Here is a 19,493-nt window from a genome sequence, read left to right as displayed (position 1 = left end):
ATTAAACGATTCCAAGGGAAAAGTGTGAGCAAAATGTGCTAGTAAATCTGATAATTATAATATATTTCTAGACAAGATGATGGCGAAAACTTCAGCCCTTCTTATGTCATGAAGTGAACCTTGGTTACAGCTTACCGAGAAGACCGATTCATGAGAAGCATCTAAATAATAAATCCAAAGTCCCGCCGGCGTTTCGGTGGGCAGGGCATAGGACACAAGCTGCCACATAACGTCAGCAAAGCGTCACCAGTCGTGTCCACAAACCCGCCGTTAAACCCGCAGGGATCCGGCACGGCTTCTGAACGCCACAAAATGGCGCCACAATCCGATGACGTACAGCGGACGCTCTCTACGAGCTTGCAATTGGCGGACCCCGCAGCGAACCCGGGAGGGCCTTGCCGACCGAATACGGGCACCAACGCCGCGTAAGACGTTGCGATTCTTCCAGGCAAGGGCATTTACCGTGCGCGGGGGGCAGGTTTCAGTGGCAATGGCTTTCACCTTCGACGCGCTCGCTCTCGAAGCGCGCACCTTTCCTCCTCTCCTACAGAGTCCTGCTTCGTCGCTTCTCTCCGCTCCCGGTGACACCCGTCACCAGTCACCCTCGCCGCAAGACTTGGAAGGCCTATAAAAAGAACTGGAGCCGATGAGGATCTTCGAGTCCTCCAGAGCTTCAGAGTTGCTTTCACTCCGCCGTTTCCACACTAAACGGACGCAGCTCCACACCTGCTCATTGCAGCCATGTCTCGGATTGGTTTTTGCCTCCTGCTCGCAGGTGCGTAAACGGTCTCGCTTTCACCAACCACTCATATTTGTTCAAAAGCCGCAACTTCGGATAGACTGTATTATGCTGTAACCACATGAATCGGGACGATGTTCTAGAACGCCTTTAATGTGATGCAAACGAATTTTTCGTGCATTTAGTATTTGTACTTCAATTACACCGTTTTCAGGAACAGCGTGCAGAAGCCGTTTTGAAGCGTAATCAAGTACCTTTACGGAACAGCGCACTCACACTCAATAGCGAAAAAGTATCCGGGGTTTTATCCGAATGCAGGTGGCTAAGGTTACGGTACTGTTCAAGAAAGGTGATCGAAATGACATCAAGAATTATCGCCCTATCTCAGTGTTGCCAATATTTTCAAAGGGTTTAGAAAAGATTATTCATGAGCGCCTTTCAATTTTTTTTCAGAAATATGACCTTTTAACCCCAGCTCAATTTGGATTTAGAAAGCATAGGTCTACGGAACTAGCCTTGATAGAACAAAAAGAGTTTATTTTGTCACAGTTTTCAAATAAGATGGTTGTACTGGGCCTGTACATTGACTTCACGAAAGCATTTGACTGCATTGTTCATTCCATTTTACTCAAAAAACTTGAATTGTATGGAGTGCGTGGCCATTGTTGGAATCTTATAAAATCTTACCTTGGCTATCGGCGGCAGTATGTTCAAATAGGTGAGCACTGTTCCGACCAAAAACCGATTGCAAGAGGAGTGCCTCAAGGCAGCATTCTTGGACCTTTTCTTTTTAATATCTATATAAATGATCTGGTAAATACATGCGCTGAAGCCAAATATATATTGTACGCCGATGATGCCAGCATATTTTTTTCCGCTACAGACTGTGAGCAAATCAGCTATATAGCAAACTCCGCCCTTCTAAAAATTCTGGAATGGTCTGTAGCAAATCAGTTAGAAGTTAACACCAACAAAACTAAGGCTGTGCTATTTAGACCGAAATCAAAGCTGGTAAATATGAACGTAGAACTTATTTATGGTACTAGAAAAATAGAAATAGTAAGTAGTATTAAAATTCTTGGGGTCACGTTTTCGCAAAATGTGCTGTGGAATATTCATGTAGATTCTGTTTGCACTAAATTGTGAAGTGTCGTTGGTATTTTATCCAGGTGTAGGTCTATATTACCTTTCAGCGTAAAAAAGCTGATATATAATTCTCTTTTTTACTCTCACCTCTCTTACTGCTTTTTGGTATGGGGATCTACCACAGTAACAAACTTAACAAAGGTGTACGTTCTACAAAAAAAGATAATTAGGCTTAATTTTGATGTCCCCTACAATTCTCATACACATACTCTGTTCACTAAAGCAGATATAATGCCTGTCTGGAAATTGTTTAGCTATAGACTAATTGTTGCCTTTAAGTGCGAATTAAAAGAAAATCGAAACTTCTTTCGCAACCTAGCCAAGCTAGAAATAAAGCCTACATCCTATACTATACGTCAGTCTGAATGCTGGAAGGTGGTCACTCCCCGCGCTAACTATTCTATGGGTACACTATCGTACATTTTGCCTAAACTTCTTAATGATCTGAATAAATGTGGAATTTATTTAGGTCGCACTACAGTTCGCGAACTGCGCCACGTGATATGTCATGTTTTTGAACAATTCTAATATTGATTTCCTTGTGATACATTAAATCGAATCAATTTTGCGTTTCTGTATGTTTGTATTCCTGTATGTTTCATGTATGCTCCAGTGCTGCCTTGTAGAGGGGACCGTGGGCTCTAGTCAAGCTGTTTCAGCAGCTTTTACCCACGGCCCCTCCATCGTTTGATGGAAATAAAGCTTATTATTATTATTATTATTATTATTATTATTATTATTATTATTATTATTCTACTGGTGGCGCTTCCTTGAACTAAGTGTCGTGCGACCGCAGGATAGCCGTATCACTACCATATTACGAAAACACAGGAGGGCCAATTACAACGAAACTTCACCGGTTCGAGCAAAGTTTCGCAGTTCGATAGAGATCTTCACGTAAAACAGCGCGAGCAAATGGTGGGAAGGGGAGCCGCCACGAGGCATCTATTCGTTTTAGCGCAGCTTGATCTTTATTAGCACGTGATTACGCATTGCTTTTTTTTGGAAGGTGCCAAAAATTGGTGGAATGGTATCGCGACATTACAACAGTCTTCTTTTTTTTGCTGTTGTACGTATTACAGTTTCATCCCGTATATAGGCAAAATCTTAAGCTATCGTGCGCATTGAGTACGAGACGTCGAGAGCACAAGTGATCGGGCAGTAGATAATCGCTGATCGGCTGGCCTAGCGCCAACGCAGAACCTCCCGAGAGTGAAACCTGTACTTTCGTAGATGCCGTTTTGTGATCGAATGCCGTGAGATAAATACCGGAGGCACAGTAAGGTAATTGCCTAATCTGCGGAGTACGTGGTTTCGTGCCGTGGCATAACGAGCTTTGCCTATGGCAAGTTCCCAGTAATAAAAAATAATGAAGAAATGTATTTTATTTACAAAAGCGCATGAGAAAAGGCAAAGATGCGACAGGAAACGCCCGGAGATTGCCTTCAGCTGCTTCGTTTTCAGGCCGAGTGAGCCTCCTTTCTCATAAAGTAGGATTTTTAAAGTCTTGCGCGCCATGACTCGATCGTGTCTGTCTCTGGAGGCTTTGATAACATTTGCTTCCTTTCGCCTTATTTCCGCACCATGTTCCAGCTGGAAAAAACTAAAATATCTTTCTCTCTGCCTCGGGCGCCTTCGCCTAGCCACACCTGGTTGTACCTCTCTTGAGGAATGATGTGCGTATCTATTATGGCGTGTTCGCTTGTCATCCTCTATGTTTCACAATACCATGCCGACTCACAGTGGCACTGCGTAAGGGGAGACATACGTAAATGAAGCGACTATCAGAAACTATATATATGTACATATAACCAGTAATTGCAACAAGAGAGGTGAGGAGGAACAAAAGAAGGAATAAAAGAAGTGCGATGTTTACTTTTAATGGATGATGCAACGAGCTTGGAGCGACGTTAGGATGTGATCTTGCCGAGAAGGTCACGTGCGTTAATAACTGCCACATGTATTTATCGCTGCTCATTGCCATCGTGTAAAGGCTTCTTATCTTCTTTCTTCACGCTTGTTGAGTATCGTTTGTTTTCCTTTCTTTTTTTTTGCTTTTTTCGGTTTCTGTCTATCAGTCTGTCTACATTTCTTTTTTTTTCGCTTTCCCTACTCTCTGGTGGTTCACCAACGTTGGTGTGGTGTGTTCTTCCAGAAAATCTTGGCCTTTTCACCGGATGGTTCTCTGATACCGTTAATGTTTCCTGCATTGCACGTAGAGAGGGAGTGAGTGAGAGAGAGAGAGAGAATAAAGAAATGAGCAACATCTCTCAAGGTCTTCAAAGCCTCCCTCATGCATTGGGCAAAGCTAATCGGAAGCGCGAAATCGTCCTTGTTTTCACTGCAGCGAATGCACCAGGCGACGCAGTTATAAAGCATCGCGCTGAGGCGCATGTAGGCACAGTTGACGTCACAGATACTGTCTTTCGGTCTGGAAGGCTTCCTTCAGCGTTTCTCGCTCACACGTTCTGCTTGGTCTTTGACCGCAAGCATGTATTAAAACACAGCAACAAAGCGACTGTCGCGATAGCGTCCACTGCGGCTATTCTTAAATCAAGAGGAGTGGAGGAATATACTGGCAATATGCTTTTTACCTGAACGTACAGGATGTGCTCGTAAATGTTTGTAGACGCCCCTACAAGAGACTGCCATTTCGGCGTAGTATGTGACAGACGCACTGGAAGAAACGTTACAGCTTAACGGTGGCGTCGTCTTGCACGCCAAAATATTGAACTACATCTTGCGAAGTTAATTTACTTGACACATATATAATGCGCTTGTAGCCGTAATTGCCGTTCACGAGATTGTTTGACGAGGGCCTTTCGAAATCTCCGAACAGGCCGTAGGGGTCGCGGCATGGCAGGCAATCTATGGTGGACATTGTGACGGGAATATCACGCTGTCCTAAACGCTACATTTACAGATACACGATTTGTCCCCATCCAGCCTCTCTCGCTTCGTGCTCCTCTTCGCCTGCGCTTTCTACTCGCACACAATTTCTTTTTCCCTACGTGTTGCATTTCCAAGTTGCGCCGCAAATATATATGCTATCGTTTTATAATTTATTAATTATTAAATAAATGAATAGTTAAACAAATAATTTTAAACAAACAACCCAATAAATAAATACGCAGATGTACAGATGTACGCTAAGTATTTAAACAATACCGCCGGCTGCCTTTGAGAAACCCAGGCAGGTGTAGTTACATAATATGAAAAGACAGCATACACTTTCCCTTGAAAGGAGTAAGAGGAAAAGCATAATGAAAGCAAAGCAAACATATAGGATTAAGCGCGTCTTCGCCTGTAGTGACAAAATGAGGTTGACGCGATTACATTCCCTGTCAAAAAGAAATGCACGAAAGAGGGTTCAGAGCGTGAAAGCATAAACGAAAAATAAAATTCAACGCATCAACATTGCAAGAACGTCCACACTGCAGACGGAGATGACCCAGGAGTCGTTTCGACGCCGACGTTTCTTGTAAGGACCTTTCATTCGCCTAATGTTTGAGGTAGGAACGATCAACGATATTCAGTTGTTCTTGTCAGCGGCATTAGGGTCGTTTTGTTGCATTTACCTTTTGTCTGTCGCAGTTTATCAATTTGCACGTCAAATCTAATTTAAGCTTATAGTGATAAGCGACGTCAATTGGCGTAATTTGCGTTTGTCAATTTGTTCGTTTTTATTCCCCCACGCTTGGCAAAAAACGGTGCGTGCGACCAATGAGTGTCACCTTGCAGGGCTCGCCGGCTTTGCGTCGGCCGGTCCCGACTGCGACGTCAAGAAGGTGGATGCCTGCGCCGCCGACTTGTTCATCTTCGCTACCTCAGAGAAGGTTCCGACCACATCGAGCGAGCTTGAGAGATTCTGCAGGTGAGTTATTCAGTGGCCTAAATGTACATGCGCGGCTTTTTTTTCTCTCTGACTTCTCGTTTTATACTGCAGTAACTATTACTCGTTCCTTCAGCTCTGGACGTGTCGTTACGTGCTTGTGTAAGACAAGCGGCAAGGATATCTGAAAGATGCAACCAAAGTAGCGGCGTCGGGAACCAGCGTTATAAGTTTTCTAACTGTATCTTCAACAGTCTGAAAAGACAAAGAATATCAATATCTAATCGCGGTGGAAGTTTATTTCTGATAGCCTATTATGTAGCAGAATACCGCAAGGCTGGTTTATGTTTCTGATTCCGAAAGGTGTATTGTCTTACTAAATGTGATCCCGAAAGACACAGACGGATGATCCGCTCCTGCACTGTAAAAAGAAAAAAAAATTGCTGCAGTAATGTGTGGGGAATATCTTGACAGCTCAAGTTCGAACCATTTAATTTTAAGGCATACACCACGACGTACTGCACACGGTAGCCATTAGAATTGCGTTATTACCAGGAGCGATTTCTTTTTCCTTCCTTTTTTTTTCATGTGGTGTTCTTGACTGTCTCCTCTCCGTGTTTACGGCCATAAAAAAGCGCTATGTGAGAATGACGCCGACGACTTGTCAAAAATGATAAAAACGTGACCGTTAAAGTGACGGCTGGTTTTTTTCAGTATAGGTAATGTGGCCCAGGCGAGATTTAAAGATACCGAAGATGCGCGACTATCTCGTAAGCTGGGCTACTACACTAAAGTGAAGTAAAATTACGCAATAGCTACAACAAACCCATATGGGATACACTTTTCAAAGCTAGTCTGAAAAAAAAATTCTTAAGAGCCACTGGTGCTCTATGCATATTCCTTCGCTCTGTGCGTAAGGTTATCGTGTCAACAAGGTAATCATAGTGACAAGTCATGTCAACGAGCTATACAAAGAAGTCGTTGCGAAAACCACCTGACAGAAGCGCTAAAATGTGCTAACAGACGCACCAAGGTTATGCTTCAGCAGCCTTGAATATTTTTTAAATCATATTCATTTCTCGAGATTGATCGTTTTAAGACAATTGATTTTGACACGTTCCAATGTGCTTCGCGCATTGTTGACGACGGTCGCAAGGCTGCCATCATCTAATGTTAATGTAACTTAACGCCCGTTAGGATATTCGCATTTACAGGCTTAGCTTAGACTTCACTCTTGAATCCGACGGTAGCAATCCCACCTTCCGCCATTGGGCAGGCTCTTGCAGCACGTGGGCCTACGCTATACGCGCAAGCGAAAAGTGAAAGATTCATCGAGTATTGAGTTCCCAAATCGAAGCACAATAGTTTGCGTTTTAAATCCCGTTCATTCACACAACCATGAAAGGAAAGAAGTGGCGAAGAAACAAATAAGATATGTACGACATATAGGAGGAAAATAAAGCAATAAAACCTTCGAAGCAGCTTAGACAGCGTCGATAGGACTTCAATGTGGATCGGTCTGCCAGAACGATTACGTCACAGCGGTAAGCTTGTCGCCTAGCTGTTCTCGAGATAGGATATGCGGGCGCGCACCATCGAAGGCTGAGGGGCGATCACTATCTCTTGGGCCTGCGAGGCTCAGTTTGCTTTAATTAGCACGCGCTGCGGGTGAGCTGGTTTTCAAGGAGCCGGCATAATTCCCATGCGTGAGCCGGAAGGCGAACTCTTCAATGCCAGACAAGTATCTATATAGCTGAGAGTGTGCTTGGGGGGAGAGAGTCAATTCGTGGCGGTTATGGCACGCATTTGGCTATTTACAAAGCGCTTAACCGAAGCGCATGCACCTTCTAATGCGGAGCGTTCTTTAACTCGTGCCGGCCCATCTGCGATATTGGCAGGTTCCCGTCTCGCGTTGTTTCGGGCCTCTTCGATAAAGAAATTATTACGCGTTCGACGATGCGATCGGACCAGCTCTCAGAGTGAGTGAGTGAGTGAGTGAGTGAGTGAGTGAGTGAGGGAATGAGTGAGTGAGTGAGTGAGTGAAACAACTTTATCTGGTCCACAATATATGCGAGTAAACTCAACGTCACCTGGCTAGGCCCACTCGGGGGAACCATCAGGTGAAACCTGACGGCCCTCTCGCGATCCCTCTGGTCTGCCAGGATTTGAGAAGTCTGGTCCTGGGCCCTAATGAGCTTCATCATTTCCTCTTGGGTGAAAGGGGGACCGGCAGAGGCGCAGCCCCACAGGAGAATAAAATCCCGATGCATCAGGCTCATTAAAAAAATCAGAACCCGTTAGGCCACAGACGCTTTTTTTTTTTCTTCCTAGACCCACCCCGATGGCTAAGTAAGTGGCTGTGGCGATACGTTGATGGGCTTGAGGTTGAGGGTTCGACCCTGGCCCTGGCAGCAGGATTCTGAGGGGGGTGAAATATATATATATATAAAAAGAAAGAACGTTTGTGTACCGTGCAATGAGTGCACGTTAAAGATGGTAGAAAATGACCCGGAGTCCCCCCCCCCCCCCCCTTCTCAAACAACGTGCCTCATAATCAGTGGTTCTGGCACGTAAAATTCTAGAATTTTCTTTTTGCTTTTTCCTATTGCGTATCGAGCAACGTCAACATGAACAAACTAACCACCACCATGATTGATGCTTATGGTGGGGGCACACTTTAATGATGTTTCAAATTGACAAGGTCGGCCAAGACCCCTTATCAGATTTTAGCTCCCCATGACGCATGCATACTTAATTCTCTCAGAAAAGCGCCAACTATGGCGCAGGGCTAAATTCAGAGCACCAACTACGAGGACGCAAGCTAAGGCACAGAAAAGGACAGGTCCCGTCTTTTCTTGTGCCTTAGCTTGTGTCCCCATAGTTAGCGCTCCCAATTCAGCCCTGCTTCCATACCAACTCGCCCATTTTTCACTTTTCGAACTATAGCGCCTCGAGACAGTTGGCGCGATTTAGCACCTTCTGGTTCGGGCCTGGTGGCGTGCATTAACCGGTTGCAAGGTTTCTTCGCCGGAGTGAAATAAATTAGCGGTCATGGCGCTGCCGTCGCCGTCGCCGTCATGCCCGTATAGTGCTACAGACGCACCCGCTCACGTCACACACAATCGATCGTCCTACATCGATCGACGTGCGCGATTACCGTACATCAATGGCCGTGCATGCCGCATAACGTAGGGAACTTCCGACGCACGCTCTCAATTTTGTTCCTTTTCTCTCTCTCTCTCTCTCTCAATCACGAGCAGCAAGCAACACAAATCGGAGGCCTGCGCCCGCGACTACTTGAAGCGCTGCACGGACAGCATCGCGCAGGGCGTCGGCAGCATCTTCCTGGACGACATCAAGGCCGAGATCGAGGGGCGCTGCGACCAAGCCTCCACCTACCACGAGGGTGAGTGCGACCGTCGACCGCGTTTCCACCGTCGTTAAAGAGACAATTACGTGGCCGTACGTTAGACACGGACAGTCCTAGACACGCGCGGAAGGGCAGAGGACCGGCCAAGCCACGCGTATACGGGCATTCACACTGAATGCACGTCTACTAAGGAGTCACGAATTGATTTAGGCGCACGTTAAGGGACCCCAGGTGGTGCAAATTTCCGGAGTTCCCCAGTACGGCGTACTTCATAATCAGATCGCGGTTTTGGCACGTAAAACCCCGTAATTTAGTTTCTTTTTTTTAAGGATTCACGAATTAGGTGTTCGAAATTCGTGCTAGGGTTGGCTAAAGGATAACTATGACGCGGACAAATGACGCTGCGACCTTGGCTTGAAAGCCCTGACGAACAGATGAAGCTGCGTTTTAAAGCAAGTGCTAACTTAATTTATTGAATGCATTGTTTGCGCTGTTAACACGGTGTTTACCACTTCTCATTGCTTATTCTTAACTGTTGCTTACTCGTGAAAAAAGGGGAAATTTGGCCAACCGAATGGTTGGCCAAATTTGGCATGGCAGGCCAACCTGCCATGCCAAAGCCATAGCTGATAAAAAGAAAGCAACACGTTTTTTGGTTGTTGTTGCTGTTGTGGCCTCAACACGTTGCTATCGCCTTGCGAATGTCATCCTCCTGCATGTCACGAATAAATCTCCGCGATTATGTCATCTTCCGCGCTAACTCCGTATGTAGCGGGCCTCGGCGTGATATTTTCGCGAACGCCGGCTCGACGTTGCGTGTGACGTCAGTAACCGGTAACGGTTACCGATCAGCATGTGGCTGCTGCCGGAGCTATTCACAGGCCTCGAGCTCAACGCCACGTCATGCAAAAGCAGGGATATTCGCATAGCGAAAGTTTCGAATTGAGTAGAAAGCGAATATTCGATATAAAAAAAAACGATCTTCGAACAAAGAATCGAATGCAGTATGTTTCCAGTTTCTAAAGAAGAAGAAAAAAGTGAATTGAGAGGTTCCGCAGGGCTTGCTTAGCAAAAAAAAAAAAGGATAATTTACTTTATTTGATACATGTAATTTCGTTAACAACTGGATCTCAGGGTAACCGACAAACTTGAAAATAAAAAATTAAGGAAATCCGGTGGTATCTGATGCGCCAGGACAAAGACAGTAATGAAACAAAGGAATCGCAAGTCATCAGAAGCACATTATGGTGCTTTTGGAAGAAAACTAGAGCACGAAACTAGAGAACAGCACGTAGTTTCTAAAGAAGATAGATGTGGTGAGATTGGCAAAACAAGTTTGTAGGGCTGCCTAAGCAGTGCTCATTGAACGACTGAAAACTTTGTGAAGGACTGATCTTCAATTTTTGGGGGGTCCCAGAAAGTGTCCAAAGCGCATATGTACCTGGTTAAGGAAGTCTACAATAAATTTCAAACTTCACGCATCGGTCAGGAACCGCTTCGTGTTGGCAACAACTGCAGTGCTCCTGTGGCAGAATTATTTCTCAGTGTACCCGTTTGCATTAGTCTTTCCACTTGTAGACGGCAAGAATTGTTGTTCCTTATAGTAGTTGAACGAAACGAGTGTTAGACAACTCCAAACAGTGAATTCTCGCGTAGGATGTGAATCTAGTAGAAAGGAATATTCAATTTGTGTTCAAAATTTCGAATATTCGCACTGTCGCATAGCCCTGGGTCACCAACCGGTCCCTGAAAGTGATCAGTCAAGAAAACAGCTCTAGCTATGTGCTACATAATCGCAGCATGGAACTTGCTCCTCGACGGGGCACTAAAAAGTCGTTGAAGCATGCTCGTGGGTACCCGTACGGTACATATTGGAGGCATCGCTGGTGGCAGAGAAGATAAGAAATCGCTCTCCTACTAACCTTTATGGTTTAGGCATACTCCACTCCGTTGGGGTAGTGCGAAAGGAATTAAAATGCACTCGGATTTGCATTAAAAGATTAGGACATCTCGAGGCATCTGTTGGAACATGTGGGGACAAGACAAAGATAATTGGATCTACTGGTAGAGGACTTTTATTCATTTCTAATACTTCAACTTTCAACTGCCCCTATAACCGGGGTTTTTAGATGACGCGTGGGCAAGACAATACAAAGTAGAGAAAAATTATGCCGGCGATGATTACGAAGACTTAGGCATGGGGCCCTACCAGTACCTTTATTTATTTTATACTTACTTGCCGATGACGCAGCTGTCTGTGCAAAGCCCACGCAACCGGCTAGGTGAAGTTTCCTCGAAACAAGGAAACGTTCCGCAAAGCAAGACAAAACTGAGTCCACGCGTTCGTACGTGAGTAGCCGAATACGCAAGCTGCACAGGTACAAGATCTCGCGGAATGTGAAAAAACATTTCGACCAATGACATGTAACGGGAGGTATATATCGCCGCACTTATCTCGATTAAGACAAACTATTCTCCTCCTCTCCCCCTGCACCTTCCCTTCGCAGACTTTCTCAAGCACGCTCCGTGCCTGAACAAGGCTGGCTCCGCATTCCACAAGTGTTTCCGCGCCCTCACCGCTGACCTCGATCTGGCGTCGAAGCTTCCCAACAAGCAGAGGATTGGCGGAGCTTGCTGGTACGTATACATAACGGTCGCCCGGGCCATCAGCGAAAGAGGGAGTCGAAGTACACCGAGCTGTGCTAAAGCTTTACGATTACCGATTCTCAAGCTAGAGTAGTCGTCGTCACAGAGCTCAGTAAGAACTAAGTCGCCAGCGACGAAGTCATTCAGTTTCGGTTGAGAACAAAGTGTTCGCCAGCACTGTTCTCTGTCACCGTGGAGCTCCGTTTTTTTTCTTTTTCTTTTAATCTTTGCTCTCTCGTATACCTCACAGTAGAGCGCAGCGACCTAATCTCCTCTTTCGCATTGCTGTGCAGCAAGTTCAACGTGTTCGAAGAGTGCGCTCACAAGGCCGTCCAGGCCCAGTGCGACGAAGAGGTGATCGAGTTCGCCAAGGGAATCGTCGAGAAGTACGCCGGCGAGCTGCTCGGAACGGTGTGCACCGCCTACCGGTCCGGCAACAAGTGCAAGAGCATCGACTTCGGCTCGGCGCCCGGCGACAAGAACATCCGCGCCGTCCTGACGCCCCTCATCAAGGTGTCCGCTGCCCTGGGCTAAAACGCGGCGCCGCACGGGACGGAGAGACATTTGTACAAATCGCGATGTGCAATGAGTGCTGCGGCGCGTACGCTCGGAACGCGTGGTGCGGAAACTGGCGGTTCGGTGTTTTTGGCGTGCTGCACTCATCGAACCAGACACGATACGCGCATTACGAAGAAGATTGGGGAAGAGTGATTTAACGCGGTGGTGCAGTGGCAATACCTGCAGATCAGATTGGCACGCGACGTTGGGGAAGAGTTGAAGATGGCTCGACGTGGGGAGAATGGGAAAGACTTTATTGGCACGACAAGTGCTGTATCGAGGCTTGATGCGACATTTGGCCGACGCGAAGATGGCCTAGGTTGAAACGCTAACAGTTGAAGCACGCGCTGTTTTGCTAAACTATACTCTAGCAATTAATAAGTGCCGAGAAGAAATTAAGCTTCCTTAAGTGTGTATTGAACATTCGCGTTTTTCTTTTAAACTTAGGTCGCAGACTTCACTGCAGGACGTTTTTCAAATGTTACCTCAACAGCTTGTGGTCAGCACCATTTCACTAGAGGCTACGCAAACCTGAGCTTAAAGCACTTCAATCTCTCCTGTGCCTGTAGTCCCTGGCGAGCTTTATCGCTGCAAGCTCAAAACAAACGGACGTACCTGGATGTCAGATCACAGATGTTCCCAGCGGAAACGAAAGCTTATTGCCCCCAATTCTTTCCCCCTAAGTACCAGGTGCTTGGTTGTGGTAGTCACGTTGTCTCCAGTGTTAAGCCACCACTGTCTTTTTGTCGTTTAACTAGCGCCCGTTCCGTCCCATACGTTCCGAGCTTCGTATTTGACTGTGCAATATACGTCTATGTAGTGTCGCAAATGTGTGACACGTGGTTCTGATCGCCAGCGGGAAGTTACCTGTGCACTCGTATGCCCATGTGTGCCCCTGTGCGATTTGTGATACTTGTACAGAAAAAAATATATATACATTCTTTCGTGCTGTTGCGTTGTCTCCAAGTGTGTTCTCTTCTTTCACCTCTCCGCGACACCTACTCGTTGCTGAGCTGTGAACTGTTACGCCATTTCTCAATGCTTTCTGTTTCCCTAATTGATAGTTTGATTGATTGATCGTACCACTGATCAAGTAGTTTTTCGCGCCCTAGAGCTGAATTTCTATGGACACTCTGAATGACTACTACGAATTACGTCATAAGAAGCCAACAAACACTGACACCAAGGACAACATAGGGGCAATTACTTGTGCTCAATAAATGAAATAACGAAACGATAAATTAATGTAAATTAAAGTGGATGAAAAAACAACTTGCCGCAGGTGGGAACCGAACCCACAAGCGAAGGTTGTGGGTTCGGTTCCCACCTGCGGCAAGTTGTTTTTTCATCCACTTTAATTTACATTAATTTATCGTTTGGTTATTTCATTTATTGAGCACAAGTAATTTCCCCTATGTTGTCCTTGGTGTCAGTGTTTGTTGGCTTCTTATGATATGACTAAAAAAATTGGGCCCCTCGGTTAACCCCCTCTCTTCTCGTTTACTACGAATTACAACATCCACGGGGACAGACAGGCAAAGAGGAAGACAAGAGTCTTTTCCTCTTTGTCCCAGTGTGTGTTATATTTCGCAGTAACATGGAACAACTCCTAGCGAGGTCTCAAACCCTAATGATTGTAGATTGAGTTTGCTACTCTGCGTTCTCTCAAGCGCATGGAAGTCGTAGCACACGGGCATTTGAATCCTTTGCCCGAGGAAATGCGTTCAAATATTTTTGTCTCGAGAATTAACGCTGCCGGCGTGACACGCATATGTGCCACATGACTTGGGGTAGGTGTCTCAAAAATTACAGCCCCCCCCCCCCCCCCCCAAAAAAAAATAAGCAAGTCTTAGGAGTCAGATGTTTGCCCACACCTATACACGGTCAAACTGAGCACCCGATGTAAGTGTTTCAGCTCTTGTCACGACAATAGCAATAAAGAACAAAACGTTTAATACGAGAAAATGTCGTTAGTGTTGAGCACATCGAACTGCAGAATGCTAAGGCTAGTAGCAGATGAGCGACTAACCATGGGCCGGCGAAGTGGCAGATGCACTCATCCCGGCTTTGTCATGACCTTTTTGATTACGGACAAAAATAATATAAAAATGTAGGTGAACTTCGAGTACCTCGCGGCTTTATTGCGATTGCACGAAGTGACGCCCACGCGTTCACATGGTTAAGCTTCGGGTCTAGCCTTGTCGTTGGCGTTCAGCACAAAGGCTGGACGTCCGATGTGACACTTGTGTGCTCAGTTCTGAGCGACGAGCGCGAAGCTCGCCGACCTACAGCCGTCGCAGCAGTATTCAATGCCGTATAACGTGGCGATGCTGTTAGGTCCGCAGGCAGGATACCGATCGCTGTGCTTCAGACCTGCACACGGTATTGAAGACATAGGATCACATTTGAGAAAGTATTTTTCCATACTAGGAGGTTAAACATGCTATAGCACTTGGAGAAAGGGTCACTGTTCGTATTCTGCTTTTGTATAATTTCTTACTGTGCATTCAACCGCAAAATGTTACGGACGGCGGTAACATCCGAGCAAAAAAAGCTTAATATCTCCGCAGCTTCGGAGAGAAGTCTCGTATTCGGTTTTCTTGCCAGTATACTTGTACGTGCAAACAACCTACATGTGTATAGTTGTATGGTTTTGCTATTCAGGGCGACATGTACTGCTTGGAAATTCGACGTCTTCTCAGATCGCGCTGCCCGCAAACTCTTGCGGAATACTGTACGTATCCGGGGAGTCACATAACAAGAGATTCTTGAGATTTGTAGATAACAGTTATTTTGGTGAAAGGTCATTTGCCAGACATTTATTTTCGCATCGAGAGAGACACTGAATGGGAATAGCTGCAGCTCAGCAGTGACTCACTGCGGCGCGGCTACGTTTTGTACGTACGAAACTTTCATTTCAGTTCTCATCACTTTTATTGCCACTTAAATTTCTTTGTGCTGAATGACTACGCTCACTAGTGACTGTAAGTGCAGCCCAAGAGTGCCGGCGTAGCTCTCTGATGTGGGCAAAATATAAGTAAATATCTGGAGGAAATAAATGCTGATGCATGTGACAACTGACAGTTCCAACAATCTGGAAAGGTTCAGAAACGCATCAACAAGTAAAGCACATAAGCTTGAACGAGGCACGTCCTGACAATCACATTCTGTGCAGCAGTTTAAGCCTATGTTAAAATATGTTCTGTACCGCCGCTATTCTTCAAGCGAAGCTTGTATTGGTTCACGAGGGGCGTTGTCGTGGTCACGCAAAAACCCAGTTGTTCCCAGAGCAGAGAAGCTGTGGGAAAGGGCGGTTTGATGAGTTTAAAACTGCGCCGGCGCCGAATTAGAAAGGATTCCAGCTGCATAGGCGCGCGCTCACGCCAGATGCGCAACCAATCAGAGCCGTTTCGCTTCCGCCGGGGAGGGAACGAGCAGGAAAGGATGTCGCGCGCGCTACGCCGGCTTCGTTTGCGTTCAGTTCATTCTCGGAAAACGGATGGGACGGCCAAGCGCTGTGCGATCCCCCGAGGGACGGGCAGCGTTCGACGAGCGGCGGCGAGAACTAGCCTACGAAAGGGCTCGCCGTCGGCATGCCGATCCAATCGTCGGAGCCGCCAGAGCCCAGGCAATCCGACAGCAGCGAGAAGAAATCCCAAGCTAAGGGAGCGGGAGGCCGAAGCAATTCGGCACCGTTACCCGTTACCTGTGGCTTACTTAACCGTGACGAAGGTCAGTTGCACGTAAGACAAGCTTCGCTTACCCCCATTTTCCGGTAGGGGAGAGCTTGGTCATTCTCTTTTTTTTTCGAGCTTGCCTTTACCTTTCCTCATTTGTCTTTTCCGTTATTATCAACAATCCCTAGTGGCTGGAGATTGGCTAGTACGCGCGGGATGTCATCCTTAAGTAAACGACGACAACTAAGAAGGCACGCCGAACGAAGTTTAAGTGGAAACGGGCTGAGAGTTCGTAAAGAAGGCAGCTCACAACGCAACCATTAAGACAAAAAAAAACCGAGCGTGCAGAAACCCTATACGCAGATTAGATTAGATTATGGGGTTTTACGTGCCAAAACCACTTTCTGATTATGAGGCACGCCGTAGTGGAGGACTCCGGAAATTTCGACCACCTGGGGTTCTTTAACGTGCACCTAAATCTAAGTACACGGGTGTTTTCGCATTTCCCCCCCATCGAAATGCGGCCGCCGTGGCCGGGATTCGATCCCGCGACCTTGTGACCCTATACGCACTAGCTTAATACTTGACGATTCAGAAGTCCCCTATGAGTCATTGTTGTTCGTATAATTGGACATTCAACACGTTTGTCTTCGAGTACGCACATTCTAGGCAGGGGACAAACGTCTGTATAAGCGCAATACGCTGCAGTCGTTTGCTACCACGGCTGCTGCCAGTGATATGACAGCGTGGCACTCCGGGAATGTGAACGTGTGGGCTGCTTTTTATATAACGAAATACGGAGTAAAGAGGTCCCACCAAATGGCCGTCTATCCAAAATATTAAAAGCAAACTTCAGCGAAGAACAATTGTCAAAAATAAGCAAAGAAAAAAGGCCGAAAGGTGAAACGGCGAAGAAATCAAACATCACATAATTCAGACATAGTATACAACACATTATTTAAATATTATTGCTTGCTTTTTCTGGCAACCGACTGGGAAGTATAGTTACAGCCTACACGATTGGCCTGAGTTACGCATCGCCTACGGCGGTGCTTAGCCGAAAGCGTAGAATTTGTTGGAAGAGAATTGTGGCGCCGTCTGTCGCTGCTACAACGAACAAAGGCGCGTGGGCGCTGTGTGTTTCGCTTGCAGCTTGTAGTTTCAACCTAACAATAACAGAGGGCACCACGGTTCCGTTACAGCACTTATGCACTTTCTACTAGGCATCGCACAGGTTCCAAGCGACGCGTAGAGGCTGTGCGAAATTCGAATGCGCCAGAATTCATTGAACTTTTACCACACCACACGCTTACAGAAATATTGCACGATATTCAATACCATCTCAACTTTCATTCTATTGAAGGCAGCAGAAAGTCAAGAAAAAGTCAACAGAAACGTCATTAGCTATACAATGATTTAGTAAGGACTGCAGCGATCGAAAGAGTCAGGTGTATTTGGCGTTCCTATTGATGAAACAGCCTGCATTTTTGGTGCGATATCGCACCACTGGTCTACGAAGTGGCCGCAGAGTTACGCACAGCAGTGCGTTTAATGAGCAGTTACAGCTAGGAGGCAGCTGTGTGTATAGATGACGTACAAAATTGGACACTGCTACGAAACACTTAATAACACAATAATAAAACAGGGATTATTTTCGATCTTAAATGTTCGCGCAAGGCGCCCCTTTAAGTTGATTGCTTTAGACAGACGGGGGTCGAACGCATATTCGTTTCTCCATTCCTGTTACACATACAAAAAAAAAAAAGAAAATATTGGATGAAATATGTAGGTACAAATATATACGGGGCGTTTCATCTAACTTTAGCCAGAGTTTAAAAATATGCCGATGCGCTCTTAGACGACGTGACTAAATGAATGTTGCTCACTTTTGGATGTAGTGTGTCACGCTATCTTCTGTATTTTGCTTAATTAAGTAATTTTTCATGATTAATTAACCAACCTCAAGAGTTGCAGAGCGAATCGCAAAACGTCCGAATAAACAGTTTCTGTCTTTCTATCTATTAAGTATTAGTCTTCTTCAGCTTACTGTGGATGCCCGCGAAATACAAAAAATAAAAAGAAATGCCATGTGATATGCCCGCTTGCGCGTCTTGGTTGCACTGTTCCCAAGCGTTCCGCGCACAAACGTAGCATAAGATCCATCTAGATAGGTCGCGAAGTTTGGAAAGAAAAGCGTGCCAAAACCTATCGCCAAAGATATCAGTTAGTGGTGCACGATTGAAGCGCGGCTAGGTGAGGGGGGGACAAACACTGAAACTAGAAAACCTATGTGAAAAAAAAAAATATGTTCGAACATTTTTAATCAGAATACTGTCATACGAGTAAATATTCCATTCCAAGTATTTTTGCTGTACTAAAACAACAAATGTACATTTTTTCTATTGCTCAATTTATTACTTCGTTCTTGGTGACCCCTACCAACCAGTGATTCTGGCGCAACACATGGCAAGGCTGTGCAAACCAGCTACTACGTCGTGCGGAATGACGTTGCTCACTTGAACGCGGTGGTTTCATCGGAGTTTTTTTTTATCTCCTTGCGTGTTTGTTCAAAGTGTGGCGTGCGCTCCACTTCGTTTTGCGTGACCTAGCAGACGGCATTCGTCGGCGAAACGTGTGAGTGCAGGTTTTTTGTTATCGTGCAAGTTTAAGCTGCGTATCCGACGCGCTTGTCTCGTCGTGACGATAAACGCGGAACGCTCCGCGAAGAAACATCGCGCTACGTTCGTTTACTCCCCGTAACACAGGCTCTGAGTGTCCGACGGGCAGCAGAATGAGTAAGTCGAATGTTTTATAAATGATAATGTGGGGCAATGTTGTCTTGTGTGATAACTGTCGCATATGAATAGATGGTGTCGCAAGGAAGTACGAATGATTCTGTGAAAAGAATAGGCTTATGTTGCTATACATTACGACTGTCTGCTGGCCACAGTACTACTCTTCATGCATTGGAACATGTTTTGTTTGGTCAGTTATATTGGTTGCATTATTCTAGACGAACAAAAGTGAAGTTGCTTTTGAAACCTCTGGGGCAGTGTCATTTATTTCCATCCTATTCGCTCACTTTCCAAAGGAAGTTACTGGATCAATTGCCGTCAGTAACAGCCTAATTATGTTCACATTAAGGCACACGCCACTCCTATAGTTAAAGGACATGCTCACGTTTAAGCTGAGGCAAGTCGCAAGCTCGCCTCAGCCTCAAAAGGAAAATGACTGCTGACGTAGCGGTCGAAATGCTGGACGCTAAAGAAATTGAAACATTCGCTCCAAGCAGCATAAGAACTTGACGTCACTGGCATTTCCAGTTATGACTTCACTTTTTTAAAATTTTTGCTTGCCGTTAGTTATCCCCACGATACGTAGATTGCGCCGGTTGCAACGAGCCGCCATTTTCTTGACATGTGGGCTCCTATGGAAGCTTCGCTAACAGTTTACGTTTACCTTGCATAGCATTTAGCCTGGTGTGCTGCCGCTGCGTCTGCTTATCGCTACCATAAAAGCCGCGAG

At 45.9% G+C, this 19,493-nt stretch overlaps 2 protein-coding genes and 1 long non-coding RNA gene across 3 annotated transcripts in view; 2 read left to right on the top strand and 1 right to left on the bottom strand.

The window, feature by feature from the left end:
- The first annotated feature begins 672 nt into the window (after nucleotides 1-672).
- On the top strand, nucleotides 673-13,245 carry LOC126534607 (uncharacterized). Its single transcript, XM_050181880.2, has 5 exons — nucleotides 673-775; nucleotides 5,627-5,759; nucleotides 8,978-9,123; nucleotides 11,595-11,724; nucleotides 12,027-13,245. The coding sequence occupies exons 1-5, from the start codon at nucleotides 742-744 to the stop codon at nucleotides 12,265-12,267; spliced, it is 684 nt and encodes a 227-aa protein (XP_050037837.1). The 5' UTR covers nucleotides 673-741; the 3' UTR covers nucleotides 12,268-13,245.
- A 982-nt stretch (nucleotides 13,246-14,227) lies between these two features.
- The window catches only part of LOC126534611 (uncharacterized), a 25,112-nt gene continuing 19,846 nt past the window's right edge, over nucleotides 14,228-19,493 (bottom strand). Inside the window, exon 8 of the mRNA XM_050181883.3 lies at nucleotides 14,228-14,664. Coding sequence (XP_050037840.1) covers nucleotides 14,543-14,664 — 122 coding nt within the window. The 3' untranslated portion in view covers nucleotides 14,228-14,542. The remainder of the gene's footprint in view (nucleotides 14,665-19,493) is intronic.
- The window catches only part of LOC140219510 (uncharacterized), a 27,063-nt gene continuing 24,591 nt past the window's right edge, over nucleotides 17,022-19,493 (top strand). Inside the window, exon 1 of the long non-coding RNA XR_011895829.1 lies at nucleotides 17,022-18,602. This is a non-coding gene — a long non-coding RNA (uncharacterized lncRNA). The remainder of the gene's footprint in view (nucleotides 18,603-19,493) is intronic.

The sequence above is a fragment of the Dermacentor andersoni genome, chromosome 7 (assembly GCF_023375885.2).
Source record: "Dermacentor andersoni chromosome 7, qqDerAnde1_hic_scaffold, whole genome shotgun sequence".
Lineage (NCBI taxonomy): Eukaryota > Metazoa > Arthropoda > Arachnida > Ixodida > Ixodidae > Dermacentor > Dermacentor andersoni.
Note: the sequence above shows the minus strand (reverse complement) of the source record. Positions and strands in the feature narration are given on the sequence as shown.

Coding starts and splice junctions, on each gene's coding strand:
- LOC126534607 (XM_050181880.2), top strand. CDS start 742: ATGTCTCGGATTGGTTTTTGCCTCCTGCTCGCAG. Junction 9,124..11,594: donor AGCCTCCACCTACCACGAGG/GTGAGTGCGACC, acceptor TTCCCTTCGCAG/ACTTTCTCAAGCACGCTCCG. Junction 11,725..12,026: donor AGGATTGGCGGAGCTTGCTG/GTACGTATACAT, acceptor ATTGCTGTGCAG/CAAGTTCAACGTGTTCGAAG.